Source organism: Lipophrys pholis (genome assembly GCF_963383615.2).
Source record: "Lipophrys pholis genome assembly, chromosome: 14".
Taxonomy (NCBI): Eukaryota; Metazoa; Chordata; class Actinopteri; order Blenniiformes; family Blenniidae; genus Lipophrys; species Lipophrys pholis.
In genome coordinates, this window is record NC_137633.1 from 10,872,919 (window position 1) to 10,891,611 (window position 18,693).

An 18,693-nucleotide genomic window follows, 5' to 3' on the forward strand; every position below is an offset into this window, starting at 1 on the left:
GTAGGAGAAACGTCTTCTGCGCATGTCCGGAATTTATCTGCATGTTTTTTTCTTTCTGGTGTAGCAGTTGTTGCTCTAGAAATGTGTGCGATTTTAAAAAGGCTTCCCTAGTTATTTCTTTTTTCTTCTGTGATTGTTTACAGGACATAAGTCACCATGAAAACAAGATTCACCACTGTGGATATCAGGGCAGTTATTGCCGAGATCAATGCCAAGTAGGTGGCCAGTGCCAGACGAAGCTAAGTTAGCCACTTCTCGGCTAATGTGAATTTGTTGACAGATGTTGAAGCAATAATTCAAATGAACTTTCTCTTCGTTACAGCTACATTGGCATGAGAGTAAATAACGTGTATGACATCGACAACAAGACGTATCTCATCCGTCTGCAGAAGTAAGAACCATCGAAACCTTCTCTGAAAGTTTAACTGACAAGCTGATTAAATATTTATATTTATGAACTAATGAACCCCTAATAATATTTATTTGCAGAGTTGCTCTTCTTGTTGTGAATACTCTGATGATTTTATACAACTCACGAGTAATTCCACAGCAGAACTAATGTGTGTCTAAAATGTATGGATTAGTAAAGCAATTATTCGACCAAACCTCAGAATTTAAGTAAACGATCTTAGTTGCATCTTTAATAATCGCTTGTCTTAAACTAACTCCGTTTTTTATTGTTGCTTCAGGCCTGACAGCAAAGCTATACTCCTGATCGAATCTGGGACTCGTATTCACTCCACAGACTTTGAATGGCCCAAGAATATGATGCCTTCAGGCTTCGCCATGAAAGTAAGAATCAGGTCTTCAGTCCATCACAGGGCGAACACAGAGAGACAGACAGCCACTCACATTCACACCGAGGGGTAATTTAGTGTCAATAATTAACCTCACATGCATGATTTTGGACTGTGGGAGGAAACGAGTACCTGGAGAAAACCCATCCACATGGGGAGTACATGCGAGCCCCACACAGAAAGGCCAAGCCATTGTCTATCTTGATGAGAGTCGGTGATCTGTCACAATACACAGCTGTTCATTTCAGTTGGAGTTTGAACAAAATGTTAAAACACCTTTTTCTCTCAATAGTGTCGAAAGCACCTGAAGACACGCAGACTGACTCATGTAAAGCAGCTGGGAATTGACAGGATTGTTGACATGCAGTTTGGCTCAGATGAGGCTGCCTACCACCTGATCATCGAACTATACGACAGGGTCAGAAAACTGCTCTTGAAGTTGTTTTGATTCTGTGGTTGTTTTAAGTCACGTGTCACATAATCACTGTTGTTCGGGCCATATAAACTGTAACCTAAACCTTTGTGTGGCCGTGCTGTATTTGTTGGTGTTTTGTTTTTCAGGGTAACGTCATTCTTGCAGACCATGAGTACACAATCTTGAATCTGCTGAGGTTTCGTGCCGCAGATGCCGAAGATGTGAAGATTGCCGTGAGAGAGCGGTACCCCATAGAGAACGCCAGACCCCCCGAGCCACTCATCAGTTTAGAGCGGTAACCTCAGATTTATATGTGAATTTATCTGTGAACATTAAGTTAAATCACACTGAGGCAGTACAGTTTTTTTTTAAATTGTTGTCCATCTGTAGACTGACTGAAATCCTCAGCAAAGCGTCAAAGGGAGAGCAAGTAAAAAGGATCCTGAACCCCCACCTCCGTAAGTAGCCAGGCAGCAGATTGTTTTAGATTTTACTTCATTTGAAGATTATTTCAAGTTTGCTTTCAGTGTTAATACTCTGTCTGTTGTATCCACACAGCCTACGGGGCCACTTTGATAGAGCATAGTTTGATCGAAGCGGGACTTTCAGGCTCTGCCAAAATTGACAGTGAAGTTGATTTGGCCCAAGGTACTGTTGAACTTTCGGAGCAGAGGTTTTCCCCTGTAAATTTACACCCGGAATCTGTAAATTCATTTGATTTTGCTGCATTTCCAGTTGCACCTAAAATCCTGGAGGCCTTGAAGATTGCAGAAACATACATGGAACAAACCGAGAGCTTCAGTGGCAAAGTAATTAGGATTTCTTTCGCGAGCTGTCTTCATTTTGAGTGGATGTAACAGATTTCTTAAATGTACAAACTCTTTCAAACAAATAAAGGGTTTCATCATTCAAAAAAGTGAGAAGAAACCAAGCCTTACTCCCGGAAAACCCAGTGAAGAGCTGCTGACGTAGGTCTTGTTGTACAGTTTTTCACTCAATATAACCCAGTTTTTTTTTTCCATATATTTGTTTACCATGATGATTTCTATTTGCAGATATGATGAATTCCACCCATTTCTCTTTGCCCAGCATGCAAAGAGCTCATATTTGGAGTTTGATACATTTGACAAGGTGAAGCTAAGAAATAAGCATATAATGAAGCTTATTTGCTTTAAATGTTTTTAAAATAATAATTAATGCATTTTCGTTTTTGAAGCATACTCATTTGTTGTTTATCCACCATGCAGGCAGTAGATGAGTTTTTCTCTAAAATGGAGAGTCAGAAAATTGACATGAAGGCCTTGCATCAGGAAAAACAGGCTCTAAAGAAGTTGGAGAACGTGAAGAAAGACCACGAGCACAGACTGGAGGCTTTGCACAATGCACAGGTTAGTGACGAAAATTTGCCTGATTCTGTTTTCATTTCATTTTATTTTTAAAAAAAACCAATTAGAGTTTTGAGGAATTTATGCGCAAGCGATCTTGCCTTGTGCTCTGCAGGAAATCGACAGATTCAAGGGCGAACTGGTGGAGATGAACCTGTCGGTGGTGGAGAGGGCGCTGCAGGTGGTGCGCAGCGCGCTGGCCAACCAGGTGGACTGGACTGAGATTGGAATTATTGTCAAAGAAGCACAAGCTGCTGGGGACCCCGTGGCCTGCGCCATCAAGGAGCTGAAGCTGCAGACCAATCACATCACCATGCTGTTAAAGTGAGACCACAACACATGCCGACACGGAGGAACCTTCTGCTTCATCACTACGACTAAGTGCCTTGCTCAACCTCGTCTTTCCAGGAATCCCTATATCTCCGAGGAGGACCAGGAGGAGGAGGAGAAAAGTGATGTGGTTCTGGAGAAAGGGAAGAAAAACAAAAACAAAGACAAGGGACAGAACAAGAAGCCTCAAAAAAACAAACCCTTGCTGGTGGATGTGGATCTTAGCCTTTCAGCTTATGCCAATGCGAAAAAGTAGGTTTACATGTCATTTCTTCTAGTTTCGACCCAAACAGTCCCTCACATGCATACATTTTTATCTTAAACATTTGAATCGTGTTTAATTTGAGGTACTACGACTCCAAACGCACTGCTGAGAAGAAGGAACAAAAAACCATTGAGGCTGCAGATAAAGTAGGAAAGCAGTTTGTTTGTTTTTCTTTTTGTTTTTACATCTTTGCAGTACATTTGCACTTTTCCCATTCGGAATTGACTCATCAATGTTTCCTCCCTGTCGTGTCTTTGAAGGCCATGAAATCTGCAGAGAAAAAGACACAGCAGACACTCAAAGAAGTCCAGACAGTGACCACCATTCAGAAGGCCCGGAAAGTCTACTGGTAAGATATTTGTTCACCATTAAGCTGCACACATTTTATTACTGTTGACAACTAACTCTTGGCCGTCTCTTTCTTCTCGGCAGGTTTGAGAAGTTCTTGTGGTTCATCAGCTCTGAGAACTATCTGGTGATTGCAGGAAGAGACCAGCAGCAGAATGAGATGATCGTGAAGCGTTACCTCAGGGCTGGTATTGAGTCACCGCCTACTCTCCCACAAGATCGTCAAAATGTTGTTGTTGTTTTTTTTTTTTTCTTTACCAGCCGTGTCTTTAATATCTCAGGTGATATCTACGTTCACGCTGACCTCCATGGTGCAACTAGTTGTGTCATCAAAAATCCCTCAGGTGAGCTTCCACGTGTGTGTCTTCACCACATCTTCATGTGTTCAGCTCACTGGGATTTTTTAAGAACTCTTTTTTTTTTTGTTGTTGTTAGGGGATACCATCCCTCCACGGACCCTCACTGAGGCCGGCACGATGGCTATTTGCTACAGCGCCGCGTGGGACGCTAAGATCGTCACCAGTGCTTGGTGGGTTCATCATCACCAGGTGAGTCAGAAGTTTTAGTTATTAAATCGTGTGCGTCGTTTTGCAACGTCCCTTATTAGAACTTTGAAGACTCATCAGGCTTTGATGGAAGCATGTTCATGTTAAAAGCTTCACTGTCTTGTCTGCGTTTCTGGTTTAATGTCTTGTGTCTATTCGTTATGTTTCATGATATCGTGCATTTGCAAAGCCAGTAATTATCCATAGTCGCACTTCTTTTTAAATCGCTCATTTAATTTTACGCTATTATAGCCAAGCAAAAAATTGGACCTGAAGTGAGTCGAGCCAGTAACATACCACCATAAAAACCGATAAAGAACGACAGCTCTTAATGTATTCTTGGAATTTCCGCAAAAGTCTCATAAATAGACTTTTTTTGGTTAAAGAATTAGACATGTTTCAAACAAGATGAAGACGCAACCATGAATAGTGCTGGAATGCGTGCATTTTGCACTCAAACACATCCTCATACCGCCACTAGAAATGATGCCGCATCATTGTGCTGCTGTGCAGATTTGTTTGCGGTCGTCATTTCAGCATCCTTCATTATTATCTGCCTGTGTTTTCTTTACTTTCTTAGGTTTCCAAGACGGCTCCCACTGGAGAGTACTTGACCACGGGAAGCTTCATGATCAGAGGTATGACACTGTACTTCGATATTATCTAGTAGTGTGACCGATCATACGTGTCACAGGCATTAATGACGTCAAACCTCACTTCTTTTTTTTCTTTTCTTTTTTCTCCTCCAGGAAAGAAAAACTTCCTGCCTCCTTCGTACCTGATCATGGGCTTTGGATTCCTCTTCAAAGTAAATACAACGATGAGCTCCGGATAGATTTTCTGCCATTAACTACAACGCACAAGCAATTTTTCATTCCTTTGTGTTTGCCCTCCTGCAGGTGGACGAGCAGAGCGTGTGGCGGCATCGAGGAGAGCGAAAGGTGAAAACGGTGGAGGAAGACATGGAGGACGTCACGTCCAGGACTGCCGAGCTCCTGGAGGAGGGAGATGAACTCATAGGTGCGAGGACCCAAACCGTAGTTTCATTTGCTGCATTTGTAAGCGCTCTACCTGGGTGTTGTGGCATTATTTTGTCCGGCTTTCAGGGGACGACAGCAGCAATGAAGACGCCGGTGAAGAAGGGGGAGAGGATGGAAATGCCAAAGAGGTGAAAAACAAGACGAAAAAGGAAAACAGCAGAGGGACAGAGATGGACGGCGCTCTGGAGGCACCAGCAGCAGACAGAGGGGGGCAGTCCGAGCCGAGCACCGTGGAGGCCGAGGATGAGGGACATGAAGAGGAGAACAGCGACGAGGAACAAGAGACGAAGAACGAAGAGAGGGAAGAATTCAGCTTTCCGGATACGACGATTTCCCTCTCTCATTTACAACCCAGCAGGTGACGTTACGCGACCAAACTGGACTGTTTTGCAGGTAACACACAACAAGACTTTCTACTTAACCGAACTCTCTCGCTCTATGTTGTTAGGAGCACTCATGTCCCTGGTTTCAAAAAGGAAACAACCACACAGGCAAGTGTTTACAACTTTGGCTGTTAAATTCTTTAAAATCAAAGAAGAAAAAAAAATATCCTTCACACAGTGATTTCATTAAATGTGTTACTTTTCAGGCTGAAGTGGATTCACAAGTGAAAAAACACATGACTGCCAAGCAGAGAAGGTGAGCAAATTCACAAAAGGACAAACAACATGTCATCAAATCTTATTTCTTTTTTACAACCACATGAACACGTCCATACTTTACAGGGAGAACAGTAGCCGGTTTTGGTCGGCAGCTCACGTGTCAGAGTTGCGTCTTGGGATGTACGTTTGACAATCTTTGTTTTTGTTTCCACTCCCCAGAGAAGAAAAGAAGAAGAAGCAGAAACAGGAGGGTTTCGACACTGAGGGGAGGAATGAGGCTTCGTCTGGCGGCTCAGCAGTGGATCAGGGGTTTAAAAGTGGAGGCGGTCCCTCCCAGCAGCCCCTGAAGAGGGGTCAAAAGGTCAGAGGGAATAACGGCAAGAAAACATTTCCTCTGTGAAACTAATAAAATGCTGGTTTGAGTGGATGAATTGTGTTTTTGTATCGTGCGTGTCTGCTGTTGTCACTCCAGAACAAGCTGAAGAAGATCAAAGAGAAGTACAAGGACCAGGATGAGGAGGACAGAGAGCTGATGATGCAGCTGCTCGGGGTAAGAAAGAATGGAAGTCATTATGCTTCTCGGTCAAGTCGCCACAATGCTGCTTTCAGCTGCTCCGTTTCTTTCTCCGTCCCCGATTCAAAACATCTCCAATGCGTCTCTCCTGCAGTCCGCTGGCTCTGCAAAGGAGGAGAAGGAGAAGGGGAAGAAAGGAAAGAAGGGGAAGGGGAGAGATGAGCCGGTGAGGAAGCCGGCTCCCCAGAAACAACAGCCGAAACCTCGGCCTGTGGAGGCCGCGGTGAAGAAAGCGGAGCAGGCTGGAGGAGAAGAGGGGGAGGGGGAGGTGGCGGTGGCGGTGGCGGTGGGCCAGCAGCCTGAAGAGGAAGGGGCTCCCGCAGAGCAGGACGACAAGGTACAGAAATACTCCTCATCCCCTGGATCGCTTCGTCCAACTCAACGACGTGTGAATTATTTCATATTGTTCAAGTCATCAGCGCTCTTTTCTTCTTCCAGGAGGATGATGTGGACCAGGACAACCCTGGAGCAGAGGTGGGTTGTTTTTTTTTTTTTTTAGATATATACATATATATATATTTTGAATAAGAAATGTTTTTCCTTCAGTAATGCTTCACTGTGAATCATTTGGTGTGTGTGTTGCTCCAGGAAGCAGAGACTCTGCTCACCTCTCTGAGCGGCCAGCCTCACGGCGAGGACGTGCTGCTGTTCGCTGTGCCCGTCTGCGCCCCGTACACCGCGCTCTCCAACTACAAGTGTGTGACGTTCACTCTCACGTGCGAGACACACTCCAGGCCTGGCACGTTAACCAGTCGTCTTTTCTCTCCCCCCACCCCCCACAGACACAAAGTGAAGCTGACGCCTGGTTCTCAGAAAAAAGGAAAAGGTACAAAAACGGTTCTGTTCAAATTGTTTCTATTATTGTGTCGGAATTAGAGTTTCTCACGTTTCTGCTGGCGTTGTTTCCATCAGCTGCACGCACCGCCGTGCTCAGCTTCATGAAAGCCAGAGAGACCACATCCAGAGAAAAAGACCTGTTCCGCAGTGTGAAGGTAAAACCTGATTCCTACTTTGAGTTTTATACAGTTCTGCTGTGAGATCTGCACCCGTTTAAAAAATATCATTACTTCAGACACAAAATGTTTTTGGATTGTAACACACTCTACATACAATAGTTTAGTGTTTTTAATCACACGCAAAATGCTATTATACTCCTCGTTCAAAATTTGGCGGCATAATAACTTAACATTTTCAAATTAAAGGTTCAGATGCATGGTGATGATGGCAAATAAATGCTTCCGCATGTTTTTCACTTCTAAAAACAGCAACAGTGCCATTTATAAAATAAGTCTGTGCATGTACATCCCACAAAGTTAGAAGATCTTTGTCACGTTGCTTGTGGAAAGTTTCAAACATTTAAAACATTTTTGTTGGGTTTTTTTTATGACTGTTTAGTTAATACTTTAAATAAAACAAAAAGATCTTGAATTATTTTAGGTATAGTAATTTGAAAATATGTCTATTTTTTTTTTTACTATATATTTACAGGATACTTTTGGTTCCTTCCATTCCGACATGTTAGATAAAACTATGGTATCGGCTACTTAACCTTTCATTCATTATTATTAAGAAAATTACCTTCCTTCTGAATTGATACAATATGTTGTGTTAAGATTACAGAGCAATAAAACATGAGTACTATAACTGCTTAAAACCCAAATATTGTGTACTGCTGAGTTTCAGAAAGTCCCTTTCATCAAGTATGAATTGCATCGCGCCCAGCTCTCATGCTTCACATGCTCTTCATCACATGAAGCAGTGATTTTTTATGTTTATTTTTTCCTGGACTTCATCATGTTTTTAACATTAACAGCTGGTTTGATCCACAGGCAGTGAAAAAAACATACTTCTGCTCATGTTTAGATTGGATAAATGCATTCTGCGTATTTAGTGTGCAACTGCATTTACAGTTTGGCACTAAAACATTTTTCTTTTTTCTTTAAATTGTATTACAATTTACAACATATTTACTTCTGAAAAAGAGGCATTTTGGTAGAATAATCCTGAAGAACGGAATCTATTTTCATCTTGTGTTGTAGGACACGGATTTATCCAGGAACATGCCGGGGAAAGTGAAGGTTTCTGCTCCAAACCTGCTCGCTGCCAAGAAGAAATGAGAGAAGACAAACTGACAAGATGTGGGAGGAAAAAAGTTCACTCAATCACCATGCACAGCGCTGCAGTTTAATTACGTTCAGTGACTGCCTACTTGGGGGGGGGAACAAAACAAAGACATGCGGCTGTAGGGCAAACGTTCACGCTGCAGCTTGGTATGAATATTGATTCTTTTATTTTCGGGATTGTGTTTGTTGATCGACAACCTGTAAATTTAACAAAGCTGGATAAGAGAACACGGCGCGGTATGTGTTTATTCTTTTAAGTACAAACTGTACATTGCAATAACAGTATGCGTTGTAATCCTACAATAAAAATAAAAAAACGTCACGAGAACTTTGTGCAAACCAGGCAAATACAAACAAAGCCCTGCTGACACCAGGCATTTCAGTGCAATGTGGCTCAACCTCCAAGCGACTTAATAAATAATGAAAATCAAATGCTACAGGAGCCACGCAGAACGACGTGAAGGCTTTGAAAGCCTCGCTCAGAACACAGAACCCACACATTTACTCACAAATATATAAATAGCTATATATACAAATAAATGTTAACAATTCTGTGGCTTTGAGGACATGATGTGAAGAAGACGGCACTAGTTTAAGGTCTGTGAGAAGAACGTTACACAAAATCAAACAAAGCCCTGTATTTAGCGTTAAGACATTGATGAGAGAGAAAAAACAAAAACGATTAAATTTCACTTTATAGAACCAGAAGAACCTTTTAACTAAACGGCTGAAATAAGTGCATTAGTCCTGCTGGCTTTGCAATATTTATATCCACGACCATCAAGCACACGATGTGAATTAGTTAGTAGGTCGACTGATTTCTGCTGCCACACATTTCCAAAAAAATTTAAATCTTAAAAGAACAAATGTTGATTGTTAGAATTAAAAACATCACACATTGTAGATAAATCTGCAAAAAGGAAATGTTATCATCATACATCTTTAGTGATTTTATAAGTACCAGGCTATCTTGTTTGTCTTCTGAAAGGGAAAAAAAAAAATTAAACAAGTATTTGTAAAAAAAAAAAAAAAGACAAAAAAATTTAATTAAACCAAAATTGGTGTGGGGCGACAAGCGGAGCATCAACGTCAAAGCTGAATCAGTGAGGATTCTGCTGGACTTCATAAGCAAACCAAAACCAAAAAAAGATGATAAACAGCTTTGAGGTTGGGTTGGGACTCGTCTTTAAAGCTGTCACTATTGCTTAGAGAGATTGATTCATGTGGGCAAGTGCCCCCATACATTTCCGCTGTAAAAAAGACGCTGGTCTCCTCCATACAAACATACAGTCCTTTAATCCTCCGGGCCGGAGTGTTGGCCGCCTCTGAACCTACGAGCCCAGCGTGTTTCCAAGTGCCATTCTCTGTTTGAGGGTGTGGAGGAGGTGTTTGGGCAAGCATTCCCAGCAGCCGGACAGACGCTCCCTGTGCTGCAGGATAGTGTCCATACAGAAGCTGCAGAGTGGAAAGAGGCCCACGTTGGCATCACAGAGAAGAAGAAAACACAGTTGTACTCTCCGGACTCTGTACTCACCGGACTAATGATTTGGGCTGAACGTTGAAAACCAATAGCTCGTTGCTGTGAGCCTATGATGTGAAAAAAACAAAAAGTTACAGGAGTGAAAATACATCGACTGCACGATAAGAGGACGTGTGATGTGCGACTTACGGCTCGAAGTTGAGACAACAGGTTGTTGGCACACCCTCCAAACACGAACACTTCTCCATCAGGACCAGAGCACGCCGTGTGCCACAACCTAAAACATCGTCGAAAGTGTCAAACACACTAAACTATGAATACACAGACTCTCACTATGAGGTTAGATAGGTACCTGGGGCTTCCTGTGTGGTTGTGTTTGAAGGGCTTCCATTCATTTGTGCTCACACAGTACAGCCAAGCATCACCTGAAAGGCAAAGGTGAGGTCAGGCTCTATTTTCAGGAAGCGAAGATGCTTTGCTGCTCGGGGGCGAGTACGGGACTCACTCAGTGTTTGTCTCTCTGTAGTGAAACCTCCAAATAGGAAGATGTGATCCGATGATACGGGAGTGAAGGAGTGCCAAGACCGGCCCACTGGACCCTGCTGGGGAACAATCCTGAAGCAAGGCAGGAGGCAGTATAACCGATAGTAAGATAGGGCTCCTTCATATATAACATTAGATGCTGAATTGATATGACTGTGCCAATTATTCTCATTCACTCTCCGACACATAGATCGGAAAGCTTCCACAGTTTATAGAGAAACACCAGCGACACTCACAATTCATGCCACTCCCATGTGTCCAGGTCAATGTAGTACAGGTCGTTCAGTCGGAAGTTCTGTGAGACAAAGAAATAGTAGAGAGGAATAAGGACAAAAGCTCTTCTATTTTTGAAATCCCACAACCCCAAGGTTCTCCACACCTACTTTGTATCGTCCCCCGAACACGTAGCCTCTGTTGCCAACTGTGGCACAAGCATGAGCTGCTCTGGGTGACGGGGATTCTCCCTGCATCGCATAACAAAAACAGAATTCACTTTTCTTTTCTTTTTTTTTTTTTTTAAATGTTCTTCAGTACAGTTTTAGCATTACCCCAAACGAAGGTTTGATTATTTCTGAAAAACACATGGATGAAGGCAGAATAATGACAAAGCAACTGAGTAACAGGAGGACTGTTATTCGCTGCTGTGCAGTGCGGTCGCATCGTGTGCTTGTTTACCGTGGTGATGGGCTGGCTCCATGTTGATGTCTCTAGGTCTAGGATGTGAATGTGGTTGTTCCAGCCTCGGCCGGGGCTGTCCCACTGCAACAGCAAAATAAAACAGGAACAAAACATGATTTTTTGCTCCCCAAACTATAATCATTGTGCAAAAAATAATGAAGTTATAGAGACCACAAATGAAGATGATTCGTCATATTCAAAGTTCCCTCGATGAGAACCCTGCGCCGCATAGCCATAGCCTCCAAAGAATATTAATCTGAGGGCACGTAATAGACAAACTCACTTAATATTTCCCATAAAAACACACATTTGACTGTGAGAATTATTCTAAATAACATTAAACAATGGAAAACTGTCAACAATAGCCCAAATAGCCAATAAAAGTCAAGTGGAGAAAGCCTATTTAGGAATCAAAAACAGCCAGATGAAATCCTCAGGTACACTGAGGACAATGGTTTGTATAGTTCAAGGCAATTATGTACTCAGGAAGTCATTACTTAGCGTCAAAATCCAGTAAAACAAACACTCATCCTCTCACCTGTTCTTGTGAATCCAGCACCCGAGCTTGTCCTTACATGTTGGAGGAAGTCCTTTAAGATCCCTCATTTCCTCCCAAACAAGGCTGGGAGCTCGCAGAGGCAGACGGTAGATCTATTCACAACAGTCCAGCGTAAATAAGCTCGAAAAGATGATCAACACTGATGTGTGCATGCACGGTGAGATCGTTTGGAAGTTTCAGGAGACAGTAAAAGAAAATGGCTTTGCAAACGAATCGTACCCTGTCTGTGTTTCCTCTGGCGTGATGACCTCCGAAAAGATAGAGCACACCATCAACACACACCCCGCAGCTGCCTGACATCGACGTGTGCAGGTTTCCTATGGCTACATGCTTTGTCCTGCGAAGAGTAAGAACAATGCGTGTCTTCCTTGCATCGAAGTGACTAGACAATAGACAATCAATTGCTGATCTGTTGACAGTGCATTAGTTCTTACCACACTCCTGACTCCATGTTGTATGTCCAGACCTCATTCCTTGGCAGATACAGGTCAAAGAATCCATGGGTTTGAGCATTCTTACACAGAAAGAATAGGTATAAATCAGACATCTACGAGTGGGGAAGTACACAAATGTCACAACAGAAGCAGTTTAAAGACAAACCTTGTATCCACCCCACACATACATGATGTTTCTGTCCACCACTGCTATGTGTCCACTGCGCTCAGCCGGAGAGTCCAACTCATATGTTTCAGATGCTTCAGTGTCCAGTGGCTGCTCATCTTCCACTTCCTCCTCTTCTTCCTCCTCTTCTTCTTCCTCATCCATCTCGTTATTCACCATCCAGACGAACAATCTATCATCCTCATCCCTGTCGGAGTCGTTGTCATCCTCTCTGGCCGGCAGATCTCCCACGACTTCCTCCATCTCTGCCATCCTCTCCGCCATGTCGCTCCCTCCTGTTTACCTATCAGGACCAAGCAGTGAGACAGAGTGAAATCATCATCAGCGACAACTGAGGGGATTATTCATTTAACTCATTAGGGTCCCCAATAACCCCGAAATAGGCCAACACAAAGTGACCCACATCGCAAACACTAGATGTGGGGATTTCGTTTTCACCTACTTATGAGAAAATAGGACAAAAACAACAACGACAGGTTCGACCCGTGTAAAGACCTGGACTTCTAGCAAACACTTACAACTAGCTTTTTAGCCGCTAAGTAAAACTGAGCCATAGAAGCAATGTAGCGCAGTCTGGTATCATGATTACTCTTGACCTACTTTGCTAGATTAACTATTTAGGTTACACTGTCTGGGGATAGCTTTTAGCATAGCCTCAACAACAGGAAGAATGTAAACTAAATACAGAGAACAAGCAACGTGTTTTGTTATAAGAGAACACGTTCGATGTTGACAAGGCTAGCGAGCGTACAGTAGCTTATCTGTTGTTAGCATCGTAATGTTAGTAAACAAAACAAAAGACGAATATTCAGCAATTTGGGGCAAAATGCCGCTCTAAAGTAATATCTTCAGCTTTGATATTGAGCCAAGTCGTTGTTTTACTGCGTGTATAAAATGCATGCGTGCGTTGCATCGTTTTACCTCCACAAATGTTTGTTTATCTTGCAAATTTCAAACGTTGTCCGCCATGTAGGTGAGGGCATCACACGCATTCTGGAGATACTACCGGAAGTCGTGGATTCATCCGCTCCGCCATCTTGGTAAGGTCAAGCGAACGTCTATAAAAAAACAACAACGATTTATTAAAAAAGAATATTATAAGCATGCATTATAGTGTTGCCTAGGTTTTATTGTTTCATGATATATTTCAATTTGGCCACAATTGTGACATGATGAATACTGATTTTTAGCCACTTTTCATTTATGTGCAAAATTGATGCACTATTTTTGCTCAACATCAGTATATCTATTGCTTTATATTTTTAAGAAAGTATATGAACAGATAATTCAAGGAATCCTCATTTAGTGACGATAGAACACAGAGCCATGATTGTCGTCATCGCATCATGATTTCAGCGGAGCCGGAAGTGAATTTTCGATTAATTGGAGTTGTTCAAGGCATATTATTGAGTCATCCTGAGTTTCCCTGAACGCTCGGATGAGCGGGTCCCTTTAAATGCTGTCGCTACAAGGAATTGTGGGCCAGCATGATCTGGTCTCCTTTGCTAAAGGATGCATCAGTGTTTCCTAGGCTAAAAGAGGTTCTAAAGGAAGCATTGAAGCCTCCTTTCCTTAACTAATTGAGAATTCGGACATTCCTTATCATGGCCGCCACTTAAACACTTCCGGGGTGAAGGAAAAGTGGATAGGAAAGGAGTCAGGAGGGACTAGTATTTGGATGTACCCCTCACTCTCTGAGTTCTCTGCTGACTTTCTACTCGCCCTCCTGCACGGTAACGTAAACACACTTTTAAACCATTGCTCCTGAAAACCACTCATATTTGAATCTTGTAGATATTTACCTTGAAACACCCTCCGTCCTTCTCCGCTGTGACCCTTGTTGCCAGGTCTGGAGAGTTGGTCGCAGAGATGCAGGTGCAGAGAGTCGTTCTTAACTCACGGCCAGGTAAACCGTAAATTAAGCGTCTTTTTTTTTACTATTCTTATTATCAAAGTAATCCCGATTGTCACGCGTCGTTTACTGCTACATTACTTTACACCGGCTGCTAATTATAACACGCATGTGTCGTTTGCATGCAGGTAATAATGGGTCGCCAGATCCTGAAAATTTCCGCCTTGAAGAAGTGACCGTATCACCGGTCTTGGAGGACGGAGAGGTCCTTGTTCGGACGCTTTACCTTTCAGTGGATCCTTACATGGTACTGATTCTGTCACACTGGAAATTGGAACCGAACCCGCAGAGAAAACCAATGTGTGCACAGGGAGGACATACAGATATTGTGCAGAACCCTGAAGTTTGAACTTGGGTTCTTCTCACCAATGACTCGTTTTCAGAATCAACAAGAAGATATTTTTCAGATGTAGCTGGACGTGCAAAATGCCAGACTTCTTATTCAATAGATAACCTCTTCTCCAAGGCCAAGCCTCCCTCTCATGTCTGGTTAACATATTTCATATTATTTGTGTCTTTTCGAACAAAGGAATCCGCTGTTTTATGTGCAAGTCTTGTTTCCATGTAGACTCAAATCATACATTAATGAAACAGTGGCACAAAGGTGAAACAATTGATTAAAAACAACACAACAAAAGACATGGATTTGATGGAGGATAAATAAATCATAGTTGATCACTCATACATGTTCCCCTTGTGTGCATGATGTGTGTGTGTGTGTGTGTTTCCTCTTGCAATCTAAAGTCATGCTGATTATCTCTCTGTTTGCCCTGTGATTCACTGTTGACCTGCAAATATTATTGTCAGATGTATCAAGAAGATCGTTGATTTCATTAACGAGTGAGTAAAGGAGGCATATATTTACTTTATCTTTATGTATTTAATCATACATGTATTCACATTGTTTGAAAGCCACTAGAGTTGAACAAATATTAAAGTACAGATGGCTGAAGGCTAAATGTTCCTGTCTTATGACTGCCCACCTCTACTCATCTCAGGTATGTTTTCCTTTTTTTTTTTTTTAAATCAGCGGTGCCGAATGAACGAGCACACCGGTGCAGAGTATCTGACTCCGTGGCAGCTGTCGGAGTGTGTGGATGGAGGGGGAGTCGGTGTGGTCCAGTCCAGCCGCTGCAGCACCGCAGTGGAAGGAGATGTGGTCACATCTTTCAACTGGCCTTGGCAGACGCAGGCCGTCATGACAGGAAGTGGCTTACAGAAGGTGTGTTCGCATTTGGACATAGAAACTATCCTGATTTATACTTTCTTTTGGGGAAACAAAATGAAGTTTTATAGGAACAAAAGTGTGTAAATATAAAGGTTTTCCATTCCCTCTTTGTACTTGACGCGTTTGTCTCCTGCAGGTGGACCCACAGCTGGTTGATGGTCAACTGTCTTATTACTTGGGTGCAGTTGGCATAACGGGCCTCACTGCACTGCTGGGCGTCAGAGAGAAGGGTCATGTGACCAAAGGGGCCAATCAGACGATGGTGGTAAGCGGCGCAGCCGGGGCGTGTGGCTCCATGGCCGGACAGGTAACTTAAAGCCAGCGACACACATCTACTCCAACCACAATTCGGCTCCTCAGAGGATTTTAATGCAGTGTAGCTCGAGGCAGGACGGAGACACAAGCAACTGTGACATTTAAAGCTGATTTCTTTCTCCCAGATCGGCCGGTTGGACGGGTGTGTGAAGGTGGTTGGACTCTGTGGTTCTGGTGAGAAGTGTAAAGCTTTGGTCAAAGAGCTGGGCTTCTCTGCAGCCATCAACTATCGCCAGGAAGACGTCCCAGCTCGGCTGAAGGAGAGCTGTCCCGATGGCATCGACGTTTACTTTGACAATGTGGGAGGTGTTATTAGTGACACCGTCATCGCACAGGTACTGCATCTTTGTTTTCTGTTTTGTTTTTGTTTTTTGTTCACCTTTGGCTGGAATATCGATCATGAAGGGATTTTGGAGCTCATCAACCTCCACCCTCCTCCTCATCGTCTAGATGAACAACAACAGCCACGTGATCCTCTGTGGGCAAATCTCCCAGTACAATAAGGACGTACCGTATCCTCCGCCGCTGAGCGAGGAAACGCAGGAAATCCTGCGCAGTAGGAACATCACCCGGGAGCGATTTATGGTGCTCAACTACATGAGCAAAGCCGACGCCGCCCTCTGCGAGCTCGGCCAGTGGGTCAGATCAGCTCAAGTCAAGGTAGGCCAGGGAAGAAGGTCGCATGGGGGAACGTTTTGCTGTTTTGCATTATTTCCATGTCATTTTGCTTCAACTCTGCAGGTCCTGGAAACTGTGGTGAATGGTATCGAAAACATGGGAGGTATGTGAGTATTTATTAGAGGGATTTTTATGTTGTTTCTTCTTGTGGCCAGGAGTACAAACCTCTTCTTCCTTTTCTTGCAGTTGCATTTTGCTCTATGATGAAAGGCGGAAACATCGGCAAGCAAATTATAAAGATATCATAATGAAGATATATGAGCATCGTTATCAGAGACTGTGCCGTCACCACACGCCTTTTGAAAGCTCATTAATACTCACTAATCAAACACATTGAAGTGATCATAACAATAACCTGTGACTGTAAAACATGTCAAAAGGTGCTTTATTGCAAGGTAGCTTTTGAGTTGCATAGTAAAGTATAATTGTATTGGACAATACTGCATCGGGCCTCTTGACATTGACCTGGAATGAATTACCTCGTTAACTCTAAATGATAAAAATATAGATATTTTCTTGTACTTGAGTTGCAAATTAAAAAAAAAAAAAAGCTTTTTTGTCTGGTTTTGTTAGAACTAATGGCTTTAATCATCTCATCACACCCCAAGACATTAATTAACCCCAAATGCATGTTTCTGGACTGTGGTTGAGAACCAGAGTCCAAAAAGTTCGTTTAATGTATTCATGTACGGTCTCTCTTCTATAGTTCAATTTAGAGTCAAGTAGCTTCAGATGCATGTTTTTGGAAGGAAGGAAGGAAACGGGGGAGCACCCAGTGAAAACATGCAAACTCCACACAGAAAGGCCAAATTATGTTTTTTTTTTTTTTTACTTAAACTTAATAGCGCATGTAATTAATATTCAGAAATCAAGCATAATTGAAGATGTGAGGAACAACAGTGGCTAAATGACTAAATATGTGCACATAAGTGACATATTGAAAAGAAAAACAAGGTTTTAATAGTTTTCTGGCGCTAATGAAAGCGTAAAACTTTGACTTTTAGTTGTAATTTAATCAATTAGTAATTTTTGATGCTGCACAGGTGCATCTCAAAAGAAATAGAATATCATTGAAAAGTTGTCGCAGAGCAGTAAGAAAACTCTTTGTTCAATCGGGGAAGCTTTCTCTCTGTTTGTGCTTCTTGTACTGGAAAGTCAAATCTAATGGGAATGTTGCTTGGTCTCAGCGCCTCATTTAAATTGCCTTAAATATGCCAACTCATAAAAAGTTATTCATTTTTAGACTTTCATTATTTGTGATACCCTGTGTATCTATGCTTATCAAGTGACGAACAACAGACACGATCAAAGTTACTGTAATGAACATTTTTATTCCACAGCACTATAAACCATTATTAAAATAAAAATAGTGGTTGGCTCCGATTTCAGTTGTCCCCAAAGAAAAAAAAAAAAAAATATGTGGCAGGTGTAAAATCATCCTGAACATCACTTGCAGTGTTTTCTTTCTGCTTGACGCACATCAGCCTTTTTGTTTGTGAACAATCGTAGTGTGCAGTACAGAGTGATTACATCCAGATTTATAGCTAATTAGTGCCATTAAAATGTCAAACCTGCCTTGAGAGACAGTATTTGGGTGCTTTTGTGACTAAAGGGAATTAAAAAAAACACAAAAAACAAACAAACTCATGCATAAATTTGAGGTGGAAGTGAAATCCAGCAGTCGTCTCTCATTATAATACAAATAGAGTGGTACTGCCTCCTTGTGGACAGATTAGAGTTGATGAGATCTGTTGAGCGTTGGAGAAAAACAAAAGTCCATAAATTGCAAATTTGTGGAATTACACACTTGGTCGTGCTTCTGTACAAATGAAGACTTATCTATGCAGCGAGTGGAACAAAAAAAAAAAAAAAAAAAGTTATTAAGCCACTACCGGCAAGAGTGCACATAATTAAATTTTCCTCCGTGTCCTGGAGCTGTTCTAATATTAAACCACTTGTCTTATTGCAGCTCGGAGCAATTATTCTGCACTCATGCTGGGCGTGTGTCACAGAAATACTGGGATCTCACTGTAATGGAAAATTCCTCCCGTTTCAAACCGCTGCTGTGTTTGTGTATCGTTTCACTTCAGTTCTCGTGGAATCCGGGGCTACTGCTGCTCCCGCTGAGTAGAAAGGACCGAGTTACAGTGCAAAAATACGATTTACAGCTTTCACAGCTTCACAGGAATTAAAGAAAAAAAAAGAAAAAATTAACCCGATCTGAACCAAACGTACAAAACATGTCAGCACACACA

The 18,693-nt window shown here is 42.3% G+C and overlaps 3 protein-coding genes across 7 annotated transcripts; 2 read left to right on the forward strand and 1 right to left on the reverse strand.

The window, feature by feature from the left end:
* The first annotated feature begins 13 nt into the window (after positions 1 to 13).
* Positions 14 to 8,801, forward strand: nemf (nuclear export mediator factor). Its single transcript, XM_080480587.1, has 32 exons — positions 14 to 215; positions 323 to 391; positions 690 to 792; positions 1,090 to 1,215; positions 1,359 to 1,507; positions 1,603 to 1,670; positions 1,771 to 1,860; positions 1,948 to 2,021; positions 2,110 to 2,180; positions 2,268 to 2,343; positions 2,460 to 2,600; positions 2,713 to 2,921; positions 3,006 to 3,179; positions 3,275 to 3,338; positions 3,453 to 3,541; positions 3,625 to 3,728; positions 3,822 to 3,884; positions 3,976 to 4,088; positions 4,666 to 4,723; positions 4,835 to 4,893; positions 4,985 to 5,105; positions 5,192 to 5,483; positions 5,574 to 5,616; positions 5,715 to 5,764; positions 5,947 to 6,088; positions 6,200 to 6,277; positions 6,396 to 6,638; positions 6,740 to 6,775; positions 6,890 to 6,996; positions 7,084 to 7,127; positions 7,214 to 7,293; positions 8,341 to 8,801. Exons 1-32 carry the CDS (start codon positions 157 to 159, stop codon positions 8,416 to 8,418), a joined length of 3,273 nt encoding a protein of 1,090 aa, XP_080336713.1. The 5' UTR covers positions 14 to 156; the 3' UTR covers positions 8,419 to 8,801.
* Positions 8,465 to 14,391, reverse strand: klhdc2 (kelch domain containing 2). 2 transcript variants are annotated; one of them, XM_080480588.1, is made up of 15 exons: positions 14,108 to 14,391; positions 13,227 to 13,363; positions 12,285 to 12,588; positions 12,119 to 12,198; positions 11,904 to 12,021; positions 11,664 to 11,776; positions 11,297 to 11,381; positions 11,123 to 11,206; positions 10,831 to 10,911; positions 10,684 to 10,742; positions 10,410 to 10,519; positions 10,257 to 10,329; positions 10,094 to 10,181; positions 9,959 to 10,011; positions 8,465 to 9,879 (listed from the first exon to the last, which is right to left on the reverse strand). In XM_080480588.1, exons 3-15 carry the CDS (start codon positions 12,567 to 12,569, stop codon positions 9,756 to 9,758), a joined length of 1,353 nt encoding a protein of 450 aa, XP_080336714.1. In that variant the 5' UTR covers positions 12,570 to 12,588; positions 13,227 to 13,363; positions 14,108 to 14,391; the 3' UTR covers positions 8,465 to 9,755. The 2 variants fall into 2 exon arrangements, with proteins under 2 accessions (XP_080336714.1, XP_080336715.1); XM_080480589.1 differs by lacking the exons at positions 13,227 to 13,363; positions 14,108 to 14,391 and adding an exon at positions 12,748 to 12,898.
* ptgr2 (prostaglandin reductase 2) lies at positions 13,654 to 17,886 on the forward strand. 4 transcript variants are annotated; one of them, XM_080480590.1, is made up of 9 exons: positions 13,654 to 14,038; positions 14,153 to 14,211; positions 14,346 to 14,464; positions 15,248 to 15,439; positions 15,582 to 15,752; positions 15,886 to 16,095; positions 16,211 to 16,420; positions 16,502 to 16,541; positions 16,625 to 17,886. In XM_080480590.1, exons 2-9 carry the CDS (start codon positions 14,175 to 14,177, stop codon positions 16,684 to 16,686), a joined length of 1,041 nt encoding a protein of 346 aa, XP_080336716.1. In that variant the 5' UTR covers positions 13,654 to 14,038; positions 14,153 to 14,174; the 3' UTR covers positions 16,687 to 17,886. The 4 variants fall into 4 exon arrangements, with proteins under 4 accessions (XP_080336716.1, XP_080336717.1, XP_080336719.1 ...); XM_080480592.1 differs by having other exon boundaries at positions 13,927 to 14,038; positions 14,346 to 15,057; positions 16,625 to 16,974; XM_080480591.1 differs by lacking the exon at positions 14,346 to 14,464 and having other exon boundaries at positions 13,711 to 14,038; positions 16,625 to 16,974.
* Positions 17,887 to 18,693: the final 807 nt, after the last annotated feature.